General features: G+C 39.4%; 2 protein-coding genes across 5 annotated transcripts in view; one reads left to right on the top strand and one right to left on the bottom strand.

Moving 5' to 3' along the window:
* Positions 1-24,465, bottom strand: part of Nipped-a (Transcription-associated protein Nipped-A) — a 36,264-nt gene that overhangs the window by 5,354 nt on the left and 6,445 nt on the right. For 3 of the 4 annotated variants that reach the window (XM_071712080.1, XM_071712079.1, XM_071712081.1), the window contains 5 exons: positions 10,633-10,720; positions 9,067-9,243; positions 8,637-8,936; positions 8,000-8,194; positions 23-7,852 (listed from right to left, as the gene is read on the bottom strand). In XM_071712080.1, the coding sequence (XP_071568181.1) occupies positions 23-7,852; positions 8,000-8,194; positions 8,637-8,936; positions 9,067-9,189 (8,448 nt within the window). In that variant the 5' untranslated portion in view covers positions 9,190-9,243; positions 10,633-10,720. The remainder of the gene's footprint in view (positions 1-22; positions 7,853-7,999; positions 8,195-8,636; positions 8,937-9,066; positions 9,244-10,632; positions 10,721-24,465) is intronic. The other variant, XM_071712082.1, reaches the window with a different exon arrangement.
* Positions 9,903-20,550, top strand: LOC139775807 (NACHT and WD repeat domain-containing protein 2). Its single transcript, XM_071712084.1, is given in 25 exon segments — positions 9,903-10,005; positions 10,163-10,251; positions 10,661-10,777; positions 10,990-11,193; positions 11,312-11,456; positions 11,755-11,980; positions 12,060-12,258; positions 13,896-14,138; positions 14,207-14,404; positions 14,559-14,698; positions 14,828-15,430; positions 15,703-15,808; positions 15,884-16,056; positions 16,264-16,483; positions 16,720-16,932; positions 17,184-17,385; positions 17,456-17,531; positions 17,602-18,003; positions 18,482-18,700; positions 18,763-18,909; positions 19,045-19,250; positions 19,342-19,541; positions 19,678-19,847; positions 19,919-20,077; positions 20,236-20,550. Coding segments are annotated over 25 exon segments (4,971 nt in total). The 3' UTR covers positions 20,447-20,550.

The following is a 24,465-nucleotide window of genomic DNA, read 5'->3' as shown; positions in this document are numbered from 1 at the left end:
AAGGATTATTACGTCGTAATACCTTCCAGGCCATTTCCCGTGGACAATTGTGCTCCAACTGTGTGAGAATTTCCTTCATCACCGGCCAATTGGGAATACGCCATGCACTCTCTAGGACGAGGAAGGGATTCTTGTAGTTATTATGGCCGCCGAGTTCCAATAGAATGTCCCACTGATTCTGTTCTTTCACAGTGCGCTCCCAATGTCTTTCCCAGAGAAGCATCTCCTCGTTAAGATGATAGGGTGCAGGGCCAGACGGATAGTCCTGTCGAAACTTAGCCGTACATACCTCGTACGCACCTTGTGCCTGCTCAAAAAATCCTTGCTGCTCTAGCGCAATCGCGTGCAAGGTCTCCTTGTAATGCGCAGGCCTCTTCTGCCACAGACCCGACCACATGTCTTCCTCACAGAGCAACGAGTACATCTCCGAGAGCATGTGCATCACCTCGTAATAGGGAGTGACGCACTCAACCTGCTCGGCTTCGTCAGGCGAGCGATACAGATCAGTCTCGCCTCGATTCTTTACGTTACCGCCGTTACCGTCCGCCGCCATCTCGGCACCCATCTGCTCTAGACTCAGGGTTATTCGGTGCCAGACATTGTGCGACCTACCCAGGTATTTCATCACGGGCGGCGGGATGGCCACCGGTGGATTACAGTGCGCCAGCGACTCGAGGAAAGTGCCGAGCGCGCTCGGATGGCAATCCTTCTGGATAACGTGTGTCCCGCTGGCGACAAACGGTGCTATTTCTGTCGTTATGGCATTGAGATAAGGTTCTTCCAAGATGAACCATATTCGTGGGAACATGTCCAACCAGACGCGCTCCGCCAGCCCTGTGTCCATGTGGCACAGCTGAGCAGTTGCTAGGAGCAACTGCTCCGTTTTGATCTTCTTCGCATTCTCCATGAAGCGTATCTGTTTGTTGATCATCTGCGTCAAGCTGGGTTTCTCGGTGATCTCATCAGCAGGGGTGGTGGCGCTCGTCGAATCCATCAGATTGGACAACCAAGTGTCCATCTCGAGGAACGTCTCCTTCGAGTCTCCTTCCGCCATCTCGGTGTCCTGCGGCTCCTCGTCAGGGCGACCGAGACGACAAACAAAGTGCGTTTGATCCTTGCTCTCCTTTTCCTTGCCTCCTTGCATGATAGACGTAAGGCTAGGTAGCAAGAGATCTTCATTTGTTATTTGTACCGAGGTAGTAGTATTGACGGTGGCCAGCAGCAACTCGATGCACTGCTTGATCCAATAGTGGGATCCTATGTTCTCCCAATTCTGACTGACGACGATGTACAAAATACGATCGGCCAAACGCTTCTTCATCGAATTGTCAAATATCTCGAAAAACTTTGCTCTCACTTGCGGCTGCACGCAACGCAGACCGGCCAGGAAAGCCTGTTCCAGCTTACAAGTTAATTCCGTCAGCTTCAGGCTGTCGTCGCGGTAAACGTAATTCACCAGCTCCAAGAATTGCCTGTTCAGCTCTAGATCGTCGGGAAACCGTTTCTCGACGTACTGCATCATTTTCACCAGCAGGATGGACTTCTCGCGCAAACTGGGCGTCTGATTCATTGCGATGGTGGTCTTGTTTTTCATCCACTCCTCCAGTATCTTTGTGATGGCCTTCATCACTTTGACATCTTGCGTCTTCTCGATCAGGCCAACCAAGATCGTGCCTATGAACGACTTGCGCATGTCGACGCCCATTACTGCTACGCGATTCTTCACCAGATCCAGACTGAGAATCAACAATTCGCTCGTGACGGGATTGGCCTCAGTCTGCGTGGAGTGCAAATGTTCTTTGGCCATTTTGTGCAACACCCTCATGAATGGAGTTATCAGCCGATCGATATAACTGGGATTATTCGTACAGGCAGCTTTAAGCATCATAAGTGTGCCAAAAAGCGAGCTTGGCGTAGCCGCGCTAGTCTTTTCATAAGTAGTCAGTCCTTCGGCTATAAATCTGCCTATAGTCGTGTATAATGTGTCCAGTTCCTCATACTTGGGTGCTATGTTTGGAGACGCCTGCTCGGCCGGGAAAATCGTCATCAGTCGTGACAGCAAGCCATGTACCAGACGTATGATTTTAGTGTTGCTGCTGGTGATACAGGCACCTATTCCGCGTTGCAGTGGCTTAAAGCTGGCGAGTATTTGCTCCCGCTTCATTACGCTCAACAGAAACGTTAGTACTTCCAGTGCTGTGCTAATGTTACCGTAGTTGGGTTGAGCGCTGTCCACACTGGCGAGAACTTTGTCAAGCCAAGCCAGCTTTAAGTCGCACTGTTCGGCGACCCATACATCGGGTTTCAGCGCCATTTTCAATAAAGCGACGCAACGTCTGGATAATTGCTCACCAGGATTGCCGTGAATAGTCGTCACATCGTTTACTTGACACGCCAGGCGCAGCAAGAAATTCAAAACGGCGTCCGCGTGAGCCTTCTCAATGGGTTTTGCCGATCCCGGCTCCATTCTGGGTAGAATAAGAGGCACGGGGCTGTTACCGGACGGCTGGGAACTCATGCGTTTGCCCGACGGATCCTCGTTAATCGTGCGTTTAATCAAAGTCGACGGTTGCATCGCTCTATTAGATTCTGAGGCTTCGGCTTCTTCCTTAATCCTATACAGCTCCCACTTAACGATGACCTCCGCCAATTCAACAGCTAGTCGCCTATGTTCTATAGTAGCGGTCGGGGTACATCCTATACGTTGAATCGAGTTTACTATATGCTGGACCAGGTGGTGCCTGACTGGATAGTAGACTTTGTAGTGCCTCACAACTAGTTGTAGGATATGAGACAATTGTTGCATAGAGTGACCTTCCTCCACGATAATCTTCTTCGTCCAGTGTGTTAACATAGTATTACCATCTTCCATCCGTACAGGCATCGCAGGTGTCAGTATTTCTAACGCTTGTCGTACAACATTACGCGCGTCCACGGCATGCGCTTTCAACAAGCTATGAAACACTTGCAAGACTATGCGTTTGTGGATAGCAAACTTAGCTATTATGTGACTGAGTAGAAGATGGCCATGGTATCTAGTGGTCGGATCTACGCAATTCTTGCCGAGTAAGCAAGGCCAGGCAAAGGTCATCAAGCGACGCAGCTTGTTTCCTTGCCTCTTGTTGGTCACGTCGTGAATGTGTTGCGATGCCTGTTCCACTAAAAGACAGGAGAATTGCAGTAAAGAGATGCGGACGCAGTCGGCGGAGCCAAAAGGATTGTCCGGGTCAATTATCTTGCTGATAAATACTGATACAACGTTCTCCGGGTTGTCTTGATAAGGCATCGGCGCCCCCCCGACCAGTTTGGTACCTTCGCCTCGCTCAAAGCTTATTGCGAAACACGGAATTATGATCAGTTGCAGAACGTTGGCCTTCAGTTCCTGCGACATGTTGTTCGTGGGAAAATGTTCGACAAAACGGAAGAAAGCACTTCGCTTCCATTCGACCGTGTATTCCTGCGCCACTGTGTTCTCCAAGAAATCTCTTAAAAATTGAAAGTCTGGCACAAACCGGTCGCACGTGGCCCGAAGCAGTTGGAACAGCAGATCGATATCATTCGGTTGATGGCGGAAATAATGCAGCAAGATCTTGACAATGTGCTTCGGCTCCTTCCAATGGCAGTACTCGACACCCTCGACCTTCTTGTGCAACGCCTGATAGTCATTGTTGTACCAGATCTGCTTCAACGCGCCTACCAACTGGCTCTGGGTGGATAACCATTGTTCGTCGTACTTAATCAGTATACAGATGATCTTGATCGCCCGATACTGTACTTCGCTCTTCTCCGGATGAGTCAAATTGGAATTAGTTTGCGAGTGAGCAAGCAGCATCGTGACAAGCCGGGCTGTGCTGTTGTGTAAAATATCACGGAATGGCTTACCGTCCTTGTGGCTAATAAGATACTCCAGATATCTGCTCCACTGTTGATCCTTGATATTACTGTCATGCAGAAACAAATTGAGCGCATCCGTCGGATAACGTAGGAGACATTTCATCAGAGGTTCTCTGAAAGGGCTGGAGACCTCGACTAGCAAGGATTTTTCCGTTTGCAGGATGAGTCTGCAGAGCGCGTCATTGAACTTGGGTAGCGATGCCGGAATGTTGTGATATATCCCTATAATGATGGTGATCTTTTGCTCGTTCTCACCGGACTTTGATATACCTTTGTGGGATTGAATTAAGTTCTCCAAAAACTTTTTCACATGTTGCAGCATTTGTTCGCAGAGAGTAACGCTGAAGGTGCTCGGGAAAAGCTGCGTTAGATACGACAGTCTTCTGACGCAATCCAGACTCAAGTTTCTGTGATCACCAAGCGTCAACAGCATAGGCCGCATCATTGTGTGAACAGATTCCATATCGAGCTGAAAACCGGCAATAAATGTTTTCATACACTCAAAGGCTGTCTCCTGCAACTCTGCATGGGGTTTTTCCAAAGCTTTATATAAAACTCCAAGTATCTTGTTCCGGCAGTTCTCGATGTAATAGCAAGCTGCGAGCGCTCGTAATGCCGATTTTCTTAGGGGCATCAAATTCGAGATTGATTTGTAGCAAGCCAACTTATTGAGATTGGCCTCGTCCGCTTCGCAGAGACCCAATAACTCTTGGAAAAATACCTTGTGCTCCGTGATGTTTAAATCAATGGTGAAGAGACGCGGATTCAAGGTGGTGCAGAATGTGTTACCGTCCATCAAACCGATTTGTGCGTTGGTCGGCTGATGCCTCAAAAGATGTTTCTTGGGCGGTATCATGTCTGCTAAGACTTCCTTATGCGGCTCCATGACCTCCGTCACCGATTTGTTCTGTATTTCGGCGAGCTGACGTAATGAGGCCATGGCCTGTTCCCGCACAATCGTGTGTGGCGACGTCACCTGCTTGACCAGTTCGCGGGTAACCTCGTACAGACTCTTGTTTTGCGCTTCTATCAATTCCGTGTTGTCCTCTTGAATCCCAGGATTCACGCAGACTCTTAGCATCTTTTCCAGATTTTCTTTTGCCATGTCAATAGCACCGTTAGACACCTCGTCAGTTAAATCCATCATTACGAATATGAGAGCCTTCAAGAAGACGAACAAGTGATTGAGGACCCATTTAGTAGCCATTCGTTCGAACAGAAACTTTATCGTTATACAACCACCCAGTTTGGCGTACCAGGCGCGCTCGTAGCACAGTGAACACATTCTCTCCGCTAAGTACTCCATGAAGGGCAATTGGCATGCCCGTTCCTTCGAGCCCAGAATATTCGTCGCAGTTTCTAATATCAGCACAAGCGCCAAATATCCCGCTTTATACAGTTCTCTTTCGTCGTGACCCATTATGACAGCGAGAGCATCGATCAGCACAAATGGGTCTTGACCTTGCATATCTTTGCGGTTTTCCCGCTCCGTCCAACTGAACAGACCGGCCTGTTGTGCTATGGCGATCATCGTGTAATGCCTCACGACGGAAACGACAGTGTTGAGCACAGAAGGTCTCAATTCTTTGATCTCTGCGGCGACAAACATGCCGGTCAGTGCTGTCTGCTGAACATTTCGCGCCACAGCGTCAGGACACCTGTAGTGTGGTCCTTGTTGAGGCAGTATCTCGCCTTCTTTAAAACTCGGATGCGTAAACAAATCGTACCATAGGTGAGCGGCGTCGTCCATTTTTAAGGATGCCGCCAAATAGCAATATATAATCTCCCAACATTGCTTGCGGTAGAACACATCCGTCGTGTTAGATTTCAATGCATTAAACGCAGCCTCGATCACTTTTTCCATTGGAAAATCGATCGACTGGGACAGTCCTTGGAAGTAAACCACTACATTGGGAGAATTGGTCTCACGATCATTGTATTCTAGCTTTTGCGGTTCAATCATCATTCTTCGATTTCCACCGCCAAATTTGCCGAGGACTCGGAAGGCGACGTGAGCTTGATCGGTGGAATTATGCAATGTCCTCCAGAGAGCTTGCATTAATTCGGCACGAATCGGTTGTATATGCTCATATAAAAAATCGGGCTGCAGATTGTCAACGCATAATTCTAGAGTACGAAGACCTTGGCTTACTAGACAGTAACTTCCGTTGAGAGCGGAAACCAAGGGATCCATTAGCATCGGAAGATACGGTAAGAGAGAACTGAGACGCACGGGCACAGTTAAGCATAACTCGACAAAGAGATCTTTCATATGTTGCCTATGTAAACCAGATTGCAGTCTGTTCAGTCCCTCCAACATATTAGGAAGCAGGGGTAAGAATTCTTGATATAATAAATCATGAGAGCCACCCCCTATAGATCGGAACAAAGCACGCAGCAGTAGAAAATAGTTGTATGGCTCCTTCGCTGACATAGCGAGCTCCATGGCGCGGTTTACAATTAGATTTAAATGTGGCCGCAGCATGTGTTCGTTTTCGGCAGGAAAGAGCGATACGCTGCCGAAGACAAGTTTGAATAATTTAAGATACAGATTACTGCGTTCCACATTCGATCCCATCTCGCTCATTCGTTCGAGCAGATATTCCACCAGGATGGTTGCAAACGTCGACGAGACTGTATGACTCGACAAGAATGAGCTTCCGATTATTTGCAAAGCGCAGTTTTTGAATATTCTCTCGACCATATAATCTATGGATACAGAGAAGATCTCTTGAAACGTTTGGGGGTTCATTTGCGTGAACACGTTGCCGAAAAGATCTAACACCTCCTTCTCTTCTCGCGTCCGTATAGTTTGAGATTGTACTGGTCTGCCTGGCTGTGTGGGAATGCCAATTGATGGTGGTCCTATTGTGTAAATATCTAGAGCTGGTAAAGCCCATTTAACAAGTTGTATATAAATCAAAGTCTCTTTCGGCTGGAGTTGATTGGACTGCGTTGCCTCGCTGGTTCTGCTATTGATGCAGTTAGATGTTATAGCCTTAGCTCCATGCACTAAGCTTTTCACTAAATTTCTATAATCCGCTACATTGTAACTCATCGCCTGCGAGGTCGGGAAGCCAAATTTCGATTTTGGCGGTTCTTTCTCCTCATTCACGTCAATACACGGCTTCGTATCCTCAGTCGTATTGTCCGCTACGGCGGGCCGTAGCTGTTTCGTTTTGTTTCGCAGAATTGGAATATAGATTTTGGCGATAGTTTTAAATTTCAGAACAAAAACCAACAATATACGTATCAACAACTCGCGTCCTTGAGTGCTGTTTTCGGCATCGGATCTTTGCCTAACTGTATCCACCAGGTTCATCAGTAATTTACAAGAAACCATCTGAACGGCTGTGGGTAAAGTCTGATCGAGCAAATTTTTACCATACAAGTGCACCGCTCTGGATACGTCACTGAGCGGCAACTGTAGCCTAACATGATGAACTAAATCGGCGAGTGTTGAGTAAGCTAAAGGTCTTAAGGCCTCATGGGCGGTCCAACCGTGGCCAATAAAGATATCCTCGTTAAAGAAAATCTCCATATGCGGAATAAAATGATTTCGTAGATCTGTAGCGAGTATGTGGCGCGAAGCTATCACGAGTTCTTTGCGTAAGTGAGCCACTTCCATCGGACAGAGAGTAAATAAGCCTAGTATACCTTTGACCAGCATCGCGCTGTTCTGAGATATCAAGTCTTGGTATAATCTTATCACGTACGCAAGGAATGAAAGCGTCTTAACTTGCGCCCCCATGAAGTCAACGAAGACCTCTTTATTAAACCCAGGAGAATTTCGATGCTGCTGACTAGGTTGAAGCGATATGGTCGTTATCACAATTGGAACAAAATCCGATACGTCCTGATGTACATTCTGTTTGTATAATTGATTCAATAAAACCACAATTATCGGTAATTCTTGAAGCACCTTGAGAGATAGCACTGCTTTCGGAATCAAATTGTACTGGAAATAATAAGACATGTCCTAATTAATTTCACATTTCTTTTTCTTTACTTTATATTATGTACTTTCAATCATAATCTGTATGCGAATTATACAATAGGATAAATTTAGTACTAAATAAATAAATTAACAAAAGACTATAGTTACCGTCACGACAGTACCATCGGCAGCTTTCTTTTCGCTTTGTATTGCTGTAATCGTAAACGTTTCTTTCAATAGGGCTTCTATGTTAATTTCTGATAGCTCTTTTACACGTAGAGGCGGACGTGGTTCAAATATTTTTGGCAAATTTTTTGGTAACTCGCTATATACCGATTTGACAAATTGAAGGAAATATTGAATCTGTAAACAGAAAAGAAGAAAATAGTTAAAGCAATATTATAGAAATAAGATAAATGACACGTGAGTCCATGTGAAAATGATTGGTTCATAATTGGGTCTCAGGTTCGAATCTGACTTTCATCCTATAGGCCATTGCATGTAACAAAGTTTTAGTCATAATCGTAAGGCCGTAAGAAAATAGACCAATCACACTCGATTATTCTTCGAGCTCAAGGAGAATAATCGACTGTGATTGGTCTATTTTCTTACGGCCTTACGATTATGACTAAAACTTTGTTACGTGCAATGGCCTTATGTATACTTTAGTTCGTAAAAGATTGAGTTCGTAGAGTTTAAAAGTTGCAAGTAAAGAAATATAAAGTAAATTGTAACAACAAATTGATATATATATATATAGGTGTGTGTGTGTGTAAAATAAATTAATTATGAAAGAATTACTCACTTCTGGATTGAATGTCGGTTTATATTGCTTATGAAGGTCGATTATGATGCGTAAACACACTAGCACGTTTTCTTCATTGTCTGTCTCTAGTAGTTTAAATATAAGGGTCAGAATTTGCCTGACATATGGACGCAAGTATTCATTGCTTGGTAATCTATGTATCATTTCCAAAATTAGTTTTCTAACTTGCTGAATGTTATATTCTGATATAAAGTGCGGCTCTCCCTCTTGCAATATCTTCAGAAAGATCTTCATCATATGATCGAGAAATCCCGGATATTGTGATGAGCACATAATGATCTACAATTAATTTTGTACATTATAATTAATGTAAACATAAGTACATATATTAAATACATATATTTTCCTCCGACAGATTAATTAAGAACTATTATGTACTGTATGAATAATATTGATGATATTTGAATACCTCGAAATTTTCTGATAATTCTTGAGCTGCCTTCAGTTTCAGTTCATCTTTTGAAACTGGATCAGCCAGCATGGTCACGTATGAACGATATGTGTTCATTTGTGTTACTGGATCGGGTGCCATTTTGATCGTTATGAGAGATCCTTGGTAAATACTATAAACAGTCCATTAGAAGATCTGAAAATCAAATATTCAATATATGCAGAGATGTGCAAAAAAAATTGAATTAAAAAATTAATACATATATATAAATTGCTAAATAAAGTACTTCTCTTCCATATTCTTTATAGTTCGATTTTTGAACATTCGAGTAAAAATTGTTTTATGTTGCTTAATGTAAGGACATACTTTATATCAACAAATTTATATTAATCGGTTAGATATTAAATATCTAATACAATAAATATTTATTTGATACAAATATTGAGCTAAAGGAATATATATGTCTTAAAATCAATGGATCTATGTTGTGTAAACAAGCCTTAGCAACCACTTTGCTCAGTATATCAGAATCCTTTTCATTTATATAATGTATATTTTAAAAAGAAAATATATTCTGTGTAATTTACGGACTTTTGTAGTAGTATAACATACAATAATATCATGTTAGCTATAGTAGATAATGTAAGAATTCTGTGATATGGAACACTCGAACGAAGATGATGAGCTACAAACTCCACTAGCTCACGAGATACTATAGTTTTATTGTAGATGTATAAGACATTGGAAACGCAGTGCGGATTTTAGTTTGCTAAGCATTGCTGCAAGCGATAAGAAGAGATCTCGACTGATTTAAATTTCTAGCTCAGAGATCAAGGTGTATTAAGAGACAAAACATGGACGAAACAACGATTGATTCAATCTTTTCGGGATCATTGAAATCCTTACCACCTGTCAGTTCAAAAATTGTGCGGATATTCACGAGCTCGACTTTTACTGGTAAGCTGTTAATATATTTATAGTTACAGTAGGAGATAGTAGAATAAAAATAATAAAAGATACAATTTAGTGTTAAAAACTTTGAAAGAAAATGCAAAAGCAGTATAAAGTGACATATTGCATGTGAAATAGCAATGTTTATTTGATTATATTTCAGATACGACAATGGAAAGAAATACTTTAATGGCTCAGTGCTATCCCAAACTCAAGGACTACTGCAGAGAAAAACATGGTTTAGAATTTCAGGTAGGACTTTATTTCATAAGAAAGAAAATAATATGGCACATATTGAGACAAGCTGTTAACTGTATACTGATAAATATACATAGTAAAACATGAGTTATACATCTTGGATAGAGAAATTGATTTTCACGGTGCCAGGTACCGGTAATATACCTACATATAGGATTCAACCTTTTTATGTTAATCTTTGATAGGAATCGAGTAAACTTGATAATTACATTTAGGTCACATATACATATACTACAATTAAATTAGACTTGGATAATCGACAAAATCAGTTGTTGCATAAATCGCTATTTTATTTATCTAATTAATAATTTTCTCTGGTTAATAATTATATAAACTAAATATTTTGTTATTAATAGAAATCAAAATTTGCCTTACGTAATGATGGTTAAATCCCCCTTTGCAGGTGGTTGATATGAGATGGGGTGTACGTGATGAAGCCACCGACGATCATATGACTACAGAGCTGTGTATGAGAGAAATAGAAAATTGTCAGAGACTGTCTATGGGACCCAATTTCGTTGTCAGTAAATTTGCTTTTTAATTTAAACGGTTTAATCCTCCGTTACTTTACTTAAACTTCTTTTTCGAGAGTTTATAACTTCAGAAATATATCTAATTGTCTAATTAAGCAGTAGATTGTGTGATGCTCTTTCAACCTTTTTTTCCAAGGTTTGAAAAAGCATCAAACATTTTAATATTTACAAGAAACAAATATAATATTTTTCTACATAGGTATTCCTTGGACAGAAATATGGATATCGTCCTATACCAACATATGTTCTCAGTTCGGAACTAGAGATGTTAAGAACAGAATTAGAGGGTCAAGGAATGGACGTTAGTCTTCTGGATAAGTGGTACAAGAAGGATAGCAATGCTGTGCCGCCAACAAGTATATTACAACCGATCTCGTCTATCCTCAAAAACTTTAACAATAAAGTAAATCACTTTCGGCTACGTGCAATAATTTTACTTATTCAATGCATTGTCTGCTACTTAATTATTATACAATTATTTCTTTCCTATAATTATATCTTCTTGTTTGTGTATCTTTAAGAGAATACCTAAGTTGCAACAAGAGGATCAGGCGATTTGGTGGGACACCATGTGCAAAATGCAAAAATTGTTCAGGAAAGGCGCGCAATCCTTATTTAATAACGGGAAGTTTGACAAGGATACAATGCATAATTATTTCATGTCCGGTAAGAAAGATCCAATAGATACGAGTATAAAAACATAGCTCGATTTTACCAATACCGATAAAATATAATAAAAATTTATAAATCTTATGTCTTATGTTAATGAAAATAATTTTTCATACAATCTTTAAGATATTAAACATTCAAGATAAAATATAAAAATTGTTCTCTGGCCACTAATAAAATTTTCAAGCGTTAGTACTAAAGCCCAAATATTTTTTGGATCATATTTAGGATTGCATTACCTCATATATGTATTTGCATTGTAATAAAATCCTAATAATTACTAATCCTGAAACAGTGACCGAGCGGGAAGTGATTAACGGTGTGCTGAACGTTAAAAATACGAAAAATCATTGCCTGGCGTACGTGCGATACATAAACAACATTAATCTCCAAAATCTGAGGAAGGCCAGTTTATTTTTGGATATAGCCAATAGAAGTTTGGATAACGAAGCCTCGAAATTGTTGGCCGATCTGAGAGACGAGCGACTACCGAATAAAATCGAGAGCACGAATCTGCAGAGGTATCTCCTCCTTCCCCGAAAATTCACGAGATAAGCAATTTCTGTTGCGATTACCTTAATCGTGCATAGTTTTATGCAGATATACGGTGGAATGGATAGGGAGAGAGGGTCTGGATCCTGAAACTCATGGCGAGTACCTTCAGCACTTCATCACTCACTTTTACAGAAACATAGTGAAGCTCGTAGACCGTGCCATGAGAAAGGAAGATAATTCCGCGCAGGGACAAATAATAACCGAGATTTTGCAACACTTACATGCCTGTAATAATTCCGTAAAGGTAGGGTAAAAGGAAATTTACCAAGATTCTAAATATGGCCGAAATATTTAGGCCATATACTTTAATGTGTAAAGTATTAAATTAATTTGAATGGCTTGCTGTTATGAATAAAGTTAAAAGAGAAATTTAAAAAAGAAAGAGACTGATAAACTTTTCTCTGTATGAAAAACGGCATTAAAACCGATGATGATTATCTTGAGTGATAGAAGTTATTAATTAAAGGCAAATGTGATAAATCTAACCAATCTAATATTTATATATGTATATTCCTCTCTTGTATATCTAAACTAGAGACCCTCTAATCAGAGACTGGCCGTAAGGGGGCCACTTTTAATAGGTCCGCCATTTTTCTTCAAAAACAAGAGAAAGAAAGAGAAAGAGATATAATTAAGAGAGAAAGAGAAAGCAATATGAATGTATATCGCTTTCTCTTTCTCTCTTATATCCTTCTCTCTCGCAGGATTTTGAAGAAATCGCCTGATGGCCAGTCTCTGATTATAGGGTTTCTAATCTAAACCATATGCATATATACAGGGTGTATTAGAGCGCCCGTATCAGGCATTTTTTTTAGAAAAACGCATTTTCAAGGAAAGTGTTTCATATAAAAGTTGTAGGGTTTAAAAAGATCTATTTATTGATCTTTTCAGTGTGACCTTGATTGACGTCGCCAAGGTTAGGACAAGGTCACCTCGAATTTTTTAAATGGGACCTCCTATATTTTGAAGGGGCATAAAATAAGAAAAATTTTGGCGCAAACTAGAGGTCGATATGTTGTAAAAAATTGGCTTTTTTGAAGTTTGACCCTAAATAACTCCCGAACAGATCAACGTATCGACCTCTGGTTTGCGCCAAAATTTTTCTTATTTCATGCCCTTTCAAACGATATACTATAATATAGGGGCGTTTCACTTAAAATTTTTCAGTATCCCATGGGGACTCTAACTCAAAAATTTCAAGTAGAATAATGAAAGGAATTGAATAATAATTTCAATTTGTACGTTTGCAATTTTACAAAATCGAATACGTCTGCAAAATACAATCAAATTTTTTTTTAATTTTGTATTTTTTTTATAAAAATCGATTTCTTTCATTATTCTACGTATAAAAGTATCAAGGTAAAATTATCGAAAACTGAATACTTTACGAGATATTTCATATTTTATATCAAAAATATCATGACAAACTTTGAAATACCTCAGGAAATTCTTAACGAAAGAGAGCTTTATTATAGTGTTTTGAAAACGTCTCGACAAGGGCTACAAGAATATGCAATAAAAAATAGCGGATCCAATTAAAAAAATTTAAAATAACCCTGACTTGACTTTAATGACTCCACCTAAGGTCAGACTAATACAGTCAGTAAATAGATCTTTTTAAACCCTACAACTTTTGTCTAAAACATTTCTTCCAAAAACGTCATCTTTTCGAGATAATCCAGTCTCCCGACCTTTTTGTTACACCCTGTATATTATTCGTTTTAAAGTAACAAGTTAAACTTATACTAAAAATAAAGTTGATCTGATATCACTCATGATCAGACATGGATTAGATAACACAAACTTCGAAATTTTTAATCAATATAATTATTTTTTCTTTTTTTCGTGGATTACTCTGTACACTTGTCGCATTCGCTACAGGTGTTTTACGGACGCGAGGACACGCTGGAGAGGATAAAAAATTACATGCTAGGTAACAGCGATAAGCCGTTAGTGTTATACGGGGAAGGAGGATGCGGCAAGACTTCTCTGCTGGCGAAGAGCGCGGGTTTGACGAGCAGCACCTGGCTGACCGGTAAAAAACCGATCAGTATAATTCGGTATCTTGGCACTACCCCAGACAGCAGTGCGCTCACGCCCACGTTGATCTCCATCTGTCAACAAGTGAGTGCCGCTTATGCTTCTTTCCATTTTGGAAGATGACAATGAAACATTTTTGTTGTTGTTCACAGATTTCGTACAATTATGGATTGTCATTTGAGGAGATTCCAGATGATTTGGTGCCGCTTACAGCCTACTTCAAATATTTGTTGACCTTAGCTAACGACCAACAGCCGATTCTACTGTTTCTGGATAGTGTCGATCAGCTGACAGGTGTACAGGGTAACAAATTATCGTGGTTACCTACGAGGCTACCACCAAACTGTAAGGTAAATATGAATGCAACCATTAAATAATGATAATATAGCAAAAGAAAGTAAATTACGAAAGAAAAAGCTTTTAAGATATAGCTTAAATTTTGATCAAATCGGTTCTGCATAAGAAAAAGTTTCAACTTCAACAACATATATACGTATGTTTTAGATGATTTTATCCTGCGCGGCGGAGGAATCGAATCCGGTGATTTCGAGAGATTATCAGTTGCTGCGCAGGATGATAGACACCGAAGAAAGCTTTATCGAGGTAACTGCCTTGGGCGAGGATCTAGCCATGGACGTGATAAAGTAAATAAATAATCAATATTATTAGAATTGTTAAGAAAAGAATCCGCTTCGAATTGACAAAAAGATATTATCCTTGACTTCCTGAACATTCTTTTGAAACATTTTACATATTATTCACCGATCTTGCAGAATGTGGATGAAAACGGCCAGGAGAGATCTGAATAACTACCAATGGCGGTTGGTGGCGAATGCTATATCAAAATGTTCCCTACCGATCTTTGTGAAACTTGTGTTTGCGGAGATTTGTCGATGGCGTAGCTATACGAAACCGGCGGACACGCACCTGGCCAGCACGGTGATGGACAGCATAATGATGCTATTCGAGAGGATCGAAAAACAGCATGGTAAAATCTTGGTATTCCACGCTTTGGCCTATATTACGGCCGCTAAGTCTGGCTTGTCGGAGTCCGAGCTCGAGGATCTGATCTCCCTGGACGACAAGGTTCTCGACGACGTTTACCAATACCATTTGCCGCCGGTGAGACGCATCCCGCCTCTACTCTGGACCAGAATACGAAACGATCTGCCCAATTACCTGAGCGAAAGAGAAGCGGACGGTGTAAGCGTCTTGAACTGGTACCATAGGCAATTCAGAGACACGGCTAAAGAGCGATATTTTAAGAACATGAACATGGCGATGTATTTTCACTCCATGATAGCGGACTATTATCTAGGAATTTGGGGCGGCGGCAAACCGAAGCCTTTCAAGTACACCGAGATACAGAGACATCGGTAAATACAGTGGATCGTTATGATAAGTAACATTTTAAGTCAATTAATGTAACTTCATGTCAGAGGCAGCAGAAGAATAATTCTTATAAACTTATATAGAGATTTAGCCTTCAATTTTTAAGATAATAAAATATTAACGGTTTATTTAGTTTAAAAAGATACAATATATCATATTAAAAAATTGACTCCAAACAGATGATCAAAAAGCTAATTTTACTAACTGTTAAAGAAACATTGCATAATAAAGCAATAATAAGCTTTATAATTTACAGATTTAATTTAACAGACAAGGAAGGTGTGGCAGATAGAAAAGTACCAGAGCAACCATTGGCGTTTTACTCAAAGGAAGGAACCATCTCGCGATACAATTTACGAAAGGTATTTACGAAAAATGTCATAATTTATAATAAAGACAAGTGCTAAAAATATCTACTCTTTGTTTCACGATTGAAGTTTGGCGAATTACCATTTCATCTGGTAAGAGCACGGCGCTTTAAGGATCTCTTCGAAAATGTTTTATTTAATTATGAGTGGCTGCACGCTAAGCTGAGCTCTTGCCCCTTGCAAGCTGTGCTTTCTGATTTCGAAGATGCGTGTAGTTTTGTTGACAACCAAAGTTTGGTCAGGTAAGCCATAAAAACCAGGTACTTCCTCGGACAACGCAAAAGTAGTATATTAGTAATATTAATAATTTAGTAATATTATAATTTATCCGACATTCCAACTTTTTTTAAACTTTTGGACGTCTCGATTCTTTAGATATTTCAATTCTTTCAGATATTCTATAGATAATTTGCAGATACTGTTAATTGTAATATTCTTAATCTTTTCAGGGAACTCATGTTAGTCGCCGATGCTCTAAGACTAGGTGGCGCAATCCTGGGAAATCATCCCGATATGCTCGCGCCGCAATTGATCGGTCGGTTGTTGCCGGAGATCGGTGCAAATGTTAATGTAAGAATGTTACTCCGAGCATGCGATCATGACGGCGTCAAGAATTGCGCTCTGCTTCCTCTCTATCATTGTCTGCACACACCTGGTGGACCATTAAAGGTAATCTATGTATTCATTTATATAGTTTATTTAATTTAATACTTTTGGTTAAAAAATTCCAGATTAAAAAATTGTTTGCTATTTTCTCAAATATATTGCATAAAAAATATACATTATACTAGTATGTCGTATCAAAGGCATTGAAAATCATTCATTTCTATCAAAAAGTTTTTATTTTCTGCAAAGTTGCGCAATTGACTTGTGGGATATCTCTGAATCACGATATCATTTTCTAGTACTCGTTGGAAGGCCATCAGTTCGCGGTGTTCGGATTTTGCTTAACGTCAGATTATCGCTACGTTGTATCGATATCCAATAAATTTATCACCTGGGATCTGAGTACCAGTGACATGACGAGGGATGTTAATCCTGGCGTGGAGGGTATAATGCAACAATTGGTATTAAGCCCCGATAACAGATATGCTGCGGCTTTTACGACCAACTATCAGGTACAATAAGCTCATTTAAATCTAAGAAATTATTTAAATTGTCGAGAAAGTAAAACGATGAAGCTTCTTTTTCGATTTAAAATTAAATGAATTTTGTTCTTTATTATGTTATTATGTCCAAAACTTGATTCATGAAGATCTTTGAGAAGTCTTTTGTAACTCAGAGACTCTCAACGATCCGATGTTTTCGATTAGGAAAGATCAGCTTCGAATTAATTAAAAGATATTTCACGACGTATGATTTTCCATAGAGTGTCGTTTTGAATACCCTGACGAGCGAATTCGTCGTTATCAATAATCCTTTACCGAACGAGGACGCGGTGTGCGGTGTGCATCTGATGAACCAGTACGCTTTTATCTACGGAAAGCTAGGCTGGTGCAGATTCGACTTGCGAGGAAATCTGCTCGACACTCACAGCAATCCTGAAGATTCCAACAAATGGCCGATTTTGTGTAAGAAGCAGTTCATCTATACCCTGTATATTTCCCACACCGTGGTTGTTATTCTTGCGTTCCCTTATAGACGTGGAGTATACGAATTTGGATCTCTACAGAATTGTATTCTGGTCGGGAAGTCTCGACGACACGCGTATGCTTTTGCATACTTACAGGAAGAAGACATCATTGGATCCGTTCCAGTTTCACAGGTAAGACGGAACTAATATCAAGAGATTATGCTGAAAGATCACAATAATAGAAGACTGTTGACTTTTTCAGTGCTTTGGTCATGACCAAGGACAAGAGTACTTTGTACGCATGTACAAGCAAGGATGATTATAGAATCACGAAATATAGGAGCGATGAGACCTCATCTTACTGGGAAAAAGTTTTCGATATGCCGCGGGCGTACAACGACGATGTGGAGTATCTGCTACAGCTGAAGTTGGATAGAGAGGAGGAAATGCTGTTAGCGACGACCGGGAATGGATTCATCGTGTGGTTTTTGGAAAGTAAAAGCGACGCGCATGTTTTAATGTTACCGAACGGAGTTAGGAACATCAGTACGCGAATGATGTATTCGAATTCTGTCATGGTCAGCGGCACCAAGAATTACGCTGTTGCTGGTGTAAGGTGCGCATCTAAGAATTATCGCCGTTCTTTTAAACTTAATTTCTTGCAGATGGCAAGAAAAAATAAAATAGGGAAACACTGTGAGCTTGTAATAATATAGGTATTTAGGCGCTGTCGATGTTCAACATCAAATCTAGTCTTCTAAATGATTTACCGCAACAAAAATATCGAGATACAAACGGTTTTTGAGTTATGAGTAAAAAAAAAGAGGATACACAGATAAAGTGTCATAAGAATGCGAGAAACGATGAAAACTTGTTCTGTTAACTGTAATGTAATAAGAGCTTGATTTGAGGCTTTAGAGAAATTCCAAGTTAAAATTCTAAAAATAAGAGTTGAGGATTGCATTAAGATTGAGAAAAAAGTTTTTTCAGTTTCTAACAGAGAATATTGTCCTTATTGAATAAATACCACGTATTATCAAACACTATAAATTATGGGAAAAAACGGATATACGAGCTTAAATCGTCCTTTTTAGGAAAAATTTATACGTTTGGTCGCTCGAGACGTCAGATTTGGTAAAAATACTGGACGCGCACTTCGCGAGGATCATTCAACTGGAAGCATTGACAGTTGCAAATTGGAATAGCGTTGTAACATCGAGTATTGATAGAAGCGTCAAAGTGTGGAACATCAACAATATTTTCGAGCAAGTTCACGTTATCGACAGGCACGAGTTGCAGATAGACATGTTAAGGTAATCTTGTAAAAAATAAAAAGTTTGATTTACGTGACTCATTCTGTATCATTATGAAACAGTTTAGCCGAAGAGGGTAACTTGGCCGTTACAGTTACCAGAGATTGCGTGGGTGTTTGGGACTTGCTAACGGGTAGACTAATATCAAAGCTAGCCGACAGTCCGCTAGGAGCAATTGTTACACACGCCTGCATCACGCAGGACAGCAAGTGAGTTAATTTCGCCCAACTTAATCTTACTAAAGATTAATTTTTTTTATATCAAGGCTCAAGATATATAGTCGAGTTAAAACAAGAACCAAGCTTGGAAAAAACGGATAGAATCAGAAGTAATTCTCATTTCAGGTATATTGTGTCGACAGAATCGGGCAATATTCTTATTTGGAACAGAATTACGGAGCAAGTATTGTTCAAGGAAGAGCAGACGAACGTCAAGCAGTTAACGTTGATAGAGAACTCATCAAAGTTCATAGCCATTTCGAGGCCCAATAATCCTACAGGAGTGGAAAACGTACGAACTACGGCGACTCTTGTCATGAGAAGTATTCCTGGTAGGGAATATTAATATAATCTCGATTCAATTTCGTAGCGCGGATATCTTTGAGAAGTTAATAAATACATATTATTATATATTCATATTAGATGGCAGAACGATATTCTCTTTGGATTATCCTGTAAGAAGTAACACCGGTACACCCTTCCGACAACTTGTGATAACATCGGACGATTCTTTTCTGGCAGTACCAGCGGCTGACAAGGGCAACAGGGATTGCGTTGTAATTTATAGCGCGAAAACAGGAACGCTAATCAGTAAAATACCTATAAAGTTGCCTGGATTTAAGGTAACGAGCTCACTTAGCTGATTATTATCATGGCGGGACAATCTTTAAACATAATTTAAATAGAGATAAATTTTTCGGTGAGATTTGAGTCAAAACCGAAATAAAGTAATGTTGCTACAGAAATTTATGTTAACAGGATATTATATGCATTACACCAATGCCTAACAAACCACAATGGATAGGTATCATTGGCTCTGATAAAGGTACAATTCTTGATATTAGTAAGAAAAAGATTATACGTACGATTCCAAAATGGAGTGGAAACATCAGCAAGGATGGCAAATATACTTTGTATGCACCTAGCAGGTGAGCAGACGTTATTCAGATACATTTTTAATTACGTATTGTATTACAAAGCGACTAAATATATTTTTCAGAGGTGGCCTTGAACTCATAGAATTAAAGAAAGGTACAAGCGTGAAAACGTATATACCCAAGGTAGCCGAAGGCGTGTTTACCATTATATCAATGTTTAATCGTACAGACGAGTACGTGTTGTACTATCACAGCGGTCGAAAGACTATCAGAGTCTTCAGGCAAGTACACATTCGAGGCTGACAAGGACTAATTAATCTAGAAAATCATAAGAAGTTACTTCGAGATTTCATTCAAATTACGATTCAAATCATTTGTGCCTATATACCAACTCGGTGTGTTTAGAATACATTATATGTGTGTATAACATATCTCACAGATCTTCAGACTGTGAGATGATAGCCAATTACAGAGTGCAGGCCGAGCTGAGTGCCATCGATAGCACGCACGATGGCAAGAGCATTGTTTTGGGGACAGTGGACGGCTGCGTATCGGTATTGGCGATAGCCGATCCTAAAAAGCCTGAGATGAAGGAATATCTTGCAAACGTGCCGTCTCGCGACGAAGAGGTAAGGAAGAATATTTGGTAAATGTATACAGTTACTTAAGATTTTAGAGAAAGATTTTAAAGAATAAAATTGAACGTGCTTACTATTACTGGCCTAGTTTACACCGATCACTTGATACGCGTATTAAATAGTAAATAACTAGTAAATTAGTTTGATTATTGGCTGATCAGCTCAAATATACTATTTGATACGCGTATCAAGAGGTCGGTAAAAAGCCTGAGATGAAGGAATATCTTGCAAACGTGCCGTCTCGCGACGAAGAGGTAAGGAAGAATATTTGGTAAATGTATACAGTTACTTAAGATTTTAGAGAAAGATTTTAAAGAATAAAATTGAACGTGCTTACTATTACTGGCCTAGTTTACACCGATCACTTGATACGCGTATTAAATAGTAAATAACTAGTAAATTAGTTTGATTATTGGCTGATCAGCTCAAATATACTATTTGATACGCGTATCAAGAGGTCGGTGTAAACTAGGTCATTAATGAACATACGCACTCGTTAGCAAACATATACGCTTATCAAAACGTTTTAGTAAAAGCACACTAGATATAAATTCTTCGTGAATGGCCTATTAACTGAATTGCATGAAAAATACTTTTTAATTTAACTGAAACGAAGGAGCAAAAGTATCTTTTTGTTATGTGATACTTAACCCTTTGAAGCACAGCGTGACATACATATATGTCACGGGTCCCGAAATTAAAGGAACCAATACTTCTTTCACTCCGATATCTTTACTACTCCATATTTAGTAGTCTTTTGGATCGCTAACTCAGAATCTGGGGACTATTACATGGTGTCTAGTCGAGTCGAGCGGTAAAATTCCCTGACTTTTCCAGGTTTTCCAGGCTAAAAATCTTAATTTTCCATGACCATTTTCTAACAAATATCTATGTTCACGAGGGCATTAATCCATAATTTGAAAGTTAATAGAAAAGTGACTTTTCAGTAAAATACAGATAAAATAAATTATAATACTCCAGAACGGAAGAAAACATTGTTTTATTGGCGAGGAGTGTTAATTGTCAGAATTTTACAACACATTACATCATCAGATTATCAAAATAAACTTTAATATTAGTTAACTGGTACCGAAAACCCACTTTCTCTGGTAGGTACATCAATTTTTTCTCGAGTCACCCTCTTAAGTACAAGATCAACACGATAAATAGTCTCACAGACCGTGCGATCTTACTCTCGGACGAACGTTTCCACCGAGAGAATATTGAAATTGTAAAAACAATTCTTCTTAACAATTCCTTCCCTGATAACTTGATTAACCGACGCATTAATACAAGATTAAAACAGCTCCGTTACCCTCGCGATAATAATGCACACACCGATGCGTTTGATGCTCGCAGATACCTGGCCATACCGTTTGTCAAGGGTCTCAGCGAGGATATACGTTTTACACTGAATAAAGTGGGTCTCGACACGGTATACACCATCCCGAAAAAGCTCGACTTAATAATTAAGAAAGGAAAAGACAAACTTAATAAGGACCGTGAAACCGATCTTGTATACAGAATAAACTGCGGTAATTGCGACGCATCTTATATCGGGCAGACAAAGAGATATTTGAAAACGCGGATTAATGAGCACCGGAATGATATTAAGAAAGACGAAGGATCCCGCTCGGTAGTAAGCAAGCACCGCGCGTTTCACCAACATGATTTCAAATGGTTAGAAGTAGACATACTACATAAAGAGAATAATGTCAGGAAGCGTGAAATAGCAGAAATGTTTTTCATCAAAAATCAAGCGAACACCGTCAACCTACAAAAGGATACCGAAAATCTAAATCCTATTTACGACAAAGTCATCTCCAGTATATGAACCCGCGATGTTTATTCTTTTAACCTCACAACATTGCTTAATTTTGTCAGTCGTGTGCGTGCTTCCGACCGGTCTCCGTCTTCGAACACTATGTAACTCGCATCAAGGTGCTCCACGGAATCGAATATGTAATTATCTATCTGTGTATACCTCATTTTCACCTAATGACACCTCTTAACGAAATGATTTTTTATTTAGCTTTGACTTATGACTTTTTCGGTCAAAATTCTCATATTCTGAGATGTTCGTGCGTGTATGTAGCTCCATGCTTATTTAGGTAGGACATTATTTCTATAATCTTATTGTATTGTCCGCGTTTTTTACTGTTAGATCTTTTAACTAATTATCTTTTTCCTGCGTTACCGTTCTTGTTGTTAGACACTTGAGAAGGACCCAATCCCCCGGGTCGAAACGTCGTGATACATTGTTACGATAATTGCCAATTGCGTCGATAAATAAAGACTCCTATTTTAATATTAGTGTTTTTTAACACTTAGCTATAATTTGTTTAAAATAATTTTTATATAAACACTCGTTTAAACATTTTATGATTAACACTTAAAATAGTAGTATATTTTTCAATCGAAAAATGACTCGTATCATATCAAGTACCAATTCAACTAGTAATAGTATATGTCAACTGGCGAACTAGTGAAGAAAATCATATCTCATGTAAATTACATAATGAGATTAGAAGGCTTAACATAATAGTGATTCGTAATAGTAGTAGATTCCGTAATAGTTCCATGATTTATTTGTGATGGTTAATCGTGGAAAGAATGCACTCTTCGGAGGGTCGAGAGACACTCAAACAATTTATTCTTGCATCTCTCTTTCCTTGATTTTCACGTGCAAGCTCCTCTTTGTACCACATATGCGCATATGCGCACATATGCGCATTACGAGCTGCATGTATCAAATCTTTCGTTATGACGAAATTTTCAAGTCCTCCCTTGGCATTGACTGTATCATAGATGGTTCTTTGAGCGATCAACGACTTTTCTTTTTGATTTTCGATGAAACATTGCTTATTTACGGAAAAACCTCGTTCTACGGCAGCGTTTCCGTGAGAAAGAATCATGACGCTTTTCATGAAACTTGACAAATTTTCGTAATCTTTCTTACTGCAACTCGTGATAAGATCGACCCAGAAATGATCCAAACGAATCTCGGATCGCTTGAAAGTTTTAAACTTCTCTTGAACGACGGGGATATTATACTAATGAGATGTCCGTACTCGCGGTCAATTTTATCAACCGTTATTTCCGATATCAAATTATTTTCCACATAAATCCGTAATGCGAAAGACAACCGCTTATAAGCGATTTCTCCTCGACTCGCTATGGCCGGATCCATGCAAGAAACGGCTTTTGTTAGAGGAAATTTGAGAGAAGAGCGAACCATAATCTTCTCTACAAAGATTTGAAGACATTGGCGTACTTGGTTTTTAAATTGTAGTATTTCGAGATCCGAAATGCCTTTTTCGTGTTTGAGTGCAACTTCAGTCGCATATCCAACTTTTATGTATTTCGTTGTACCAAATTATCCTTCTTAGTAACGTCGATTTTGGAAAGATCCGTTTCCTTCAAGTTCAGGACATCATCCTTTACGAATCTCCTCATGATAGATCTCACAAGTGCATAAATTTCATCGTAAAGAAATGAAGTCAACGGATGATCGGATTGAAATTCGGACATGAATGGCTGTACATCGCTCGCGAGGGATTGAAAAAAGGTCAATTTAGGAACGAGTAATTTGTCATCTAACGCGGTCGAAACCGTTTCAAAACTAGCGCATTTCGGAAGTTTTTTTTCTTTGATAACTTTTGCCACGTATTTACATACATTCGGTAGAATGCCACGAGCTCGTTCAGCAACAGCGATATTCTCCAACCATCGAATTCCACACAAAAAATATATATACATATATATACACGTCATCGATGTCGTGACTCTTTCTGTCTCAAAGTTTCTGATCCTAATAATTTTTTGCGAGATAAAAAAAGAACAGAAAATGTCATTTTTTAAGTTTTTAACGAAATTCCAGAAAAGTCACAAAATTCCATGACTTTTCCATGACTTTTCCAGGAGCACGCAAATTCCCTGACATTTCCAGGTTTTCCAGGTTTCCATGACCGCTAGACACCCTGTATTACGGTTCTTGAAACGAGGTGAAAATTATAAAAGTGAAGAAATTC

This window comes from Temnothorax nylanderi, unplaced genomic scaffold (assembly GCF_030848795.1).
Source record: "Temnothorax nylanderi isolate EJ_2023f unplaced genomic scaffold, tnyl_v1.0 TNYL_tig0105_pilon, whole genome shotgun sequence".
Lineage (NCBI taxonomy): Eukaryota > Metazoa > Arthropoda > Insecta > Hymenoptera > Formicidae > Temnothorax > Temnothorax nylanderi.
This window is presented reverse-complemented; position numbering and strand designations above follow the sequence as displayed.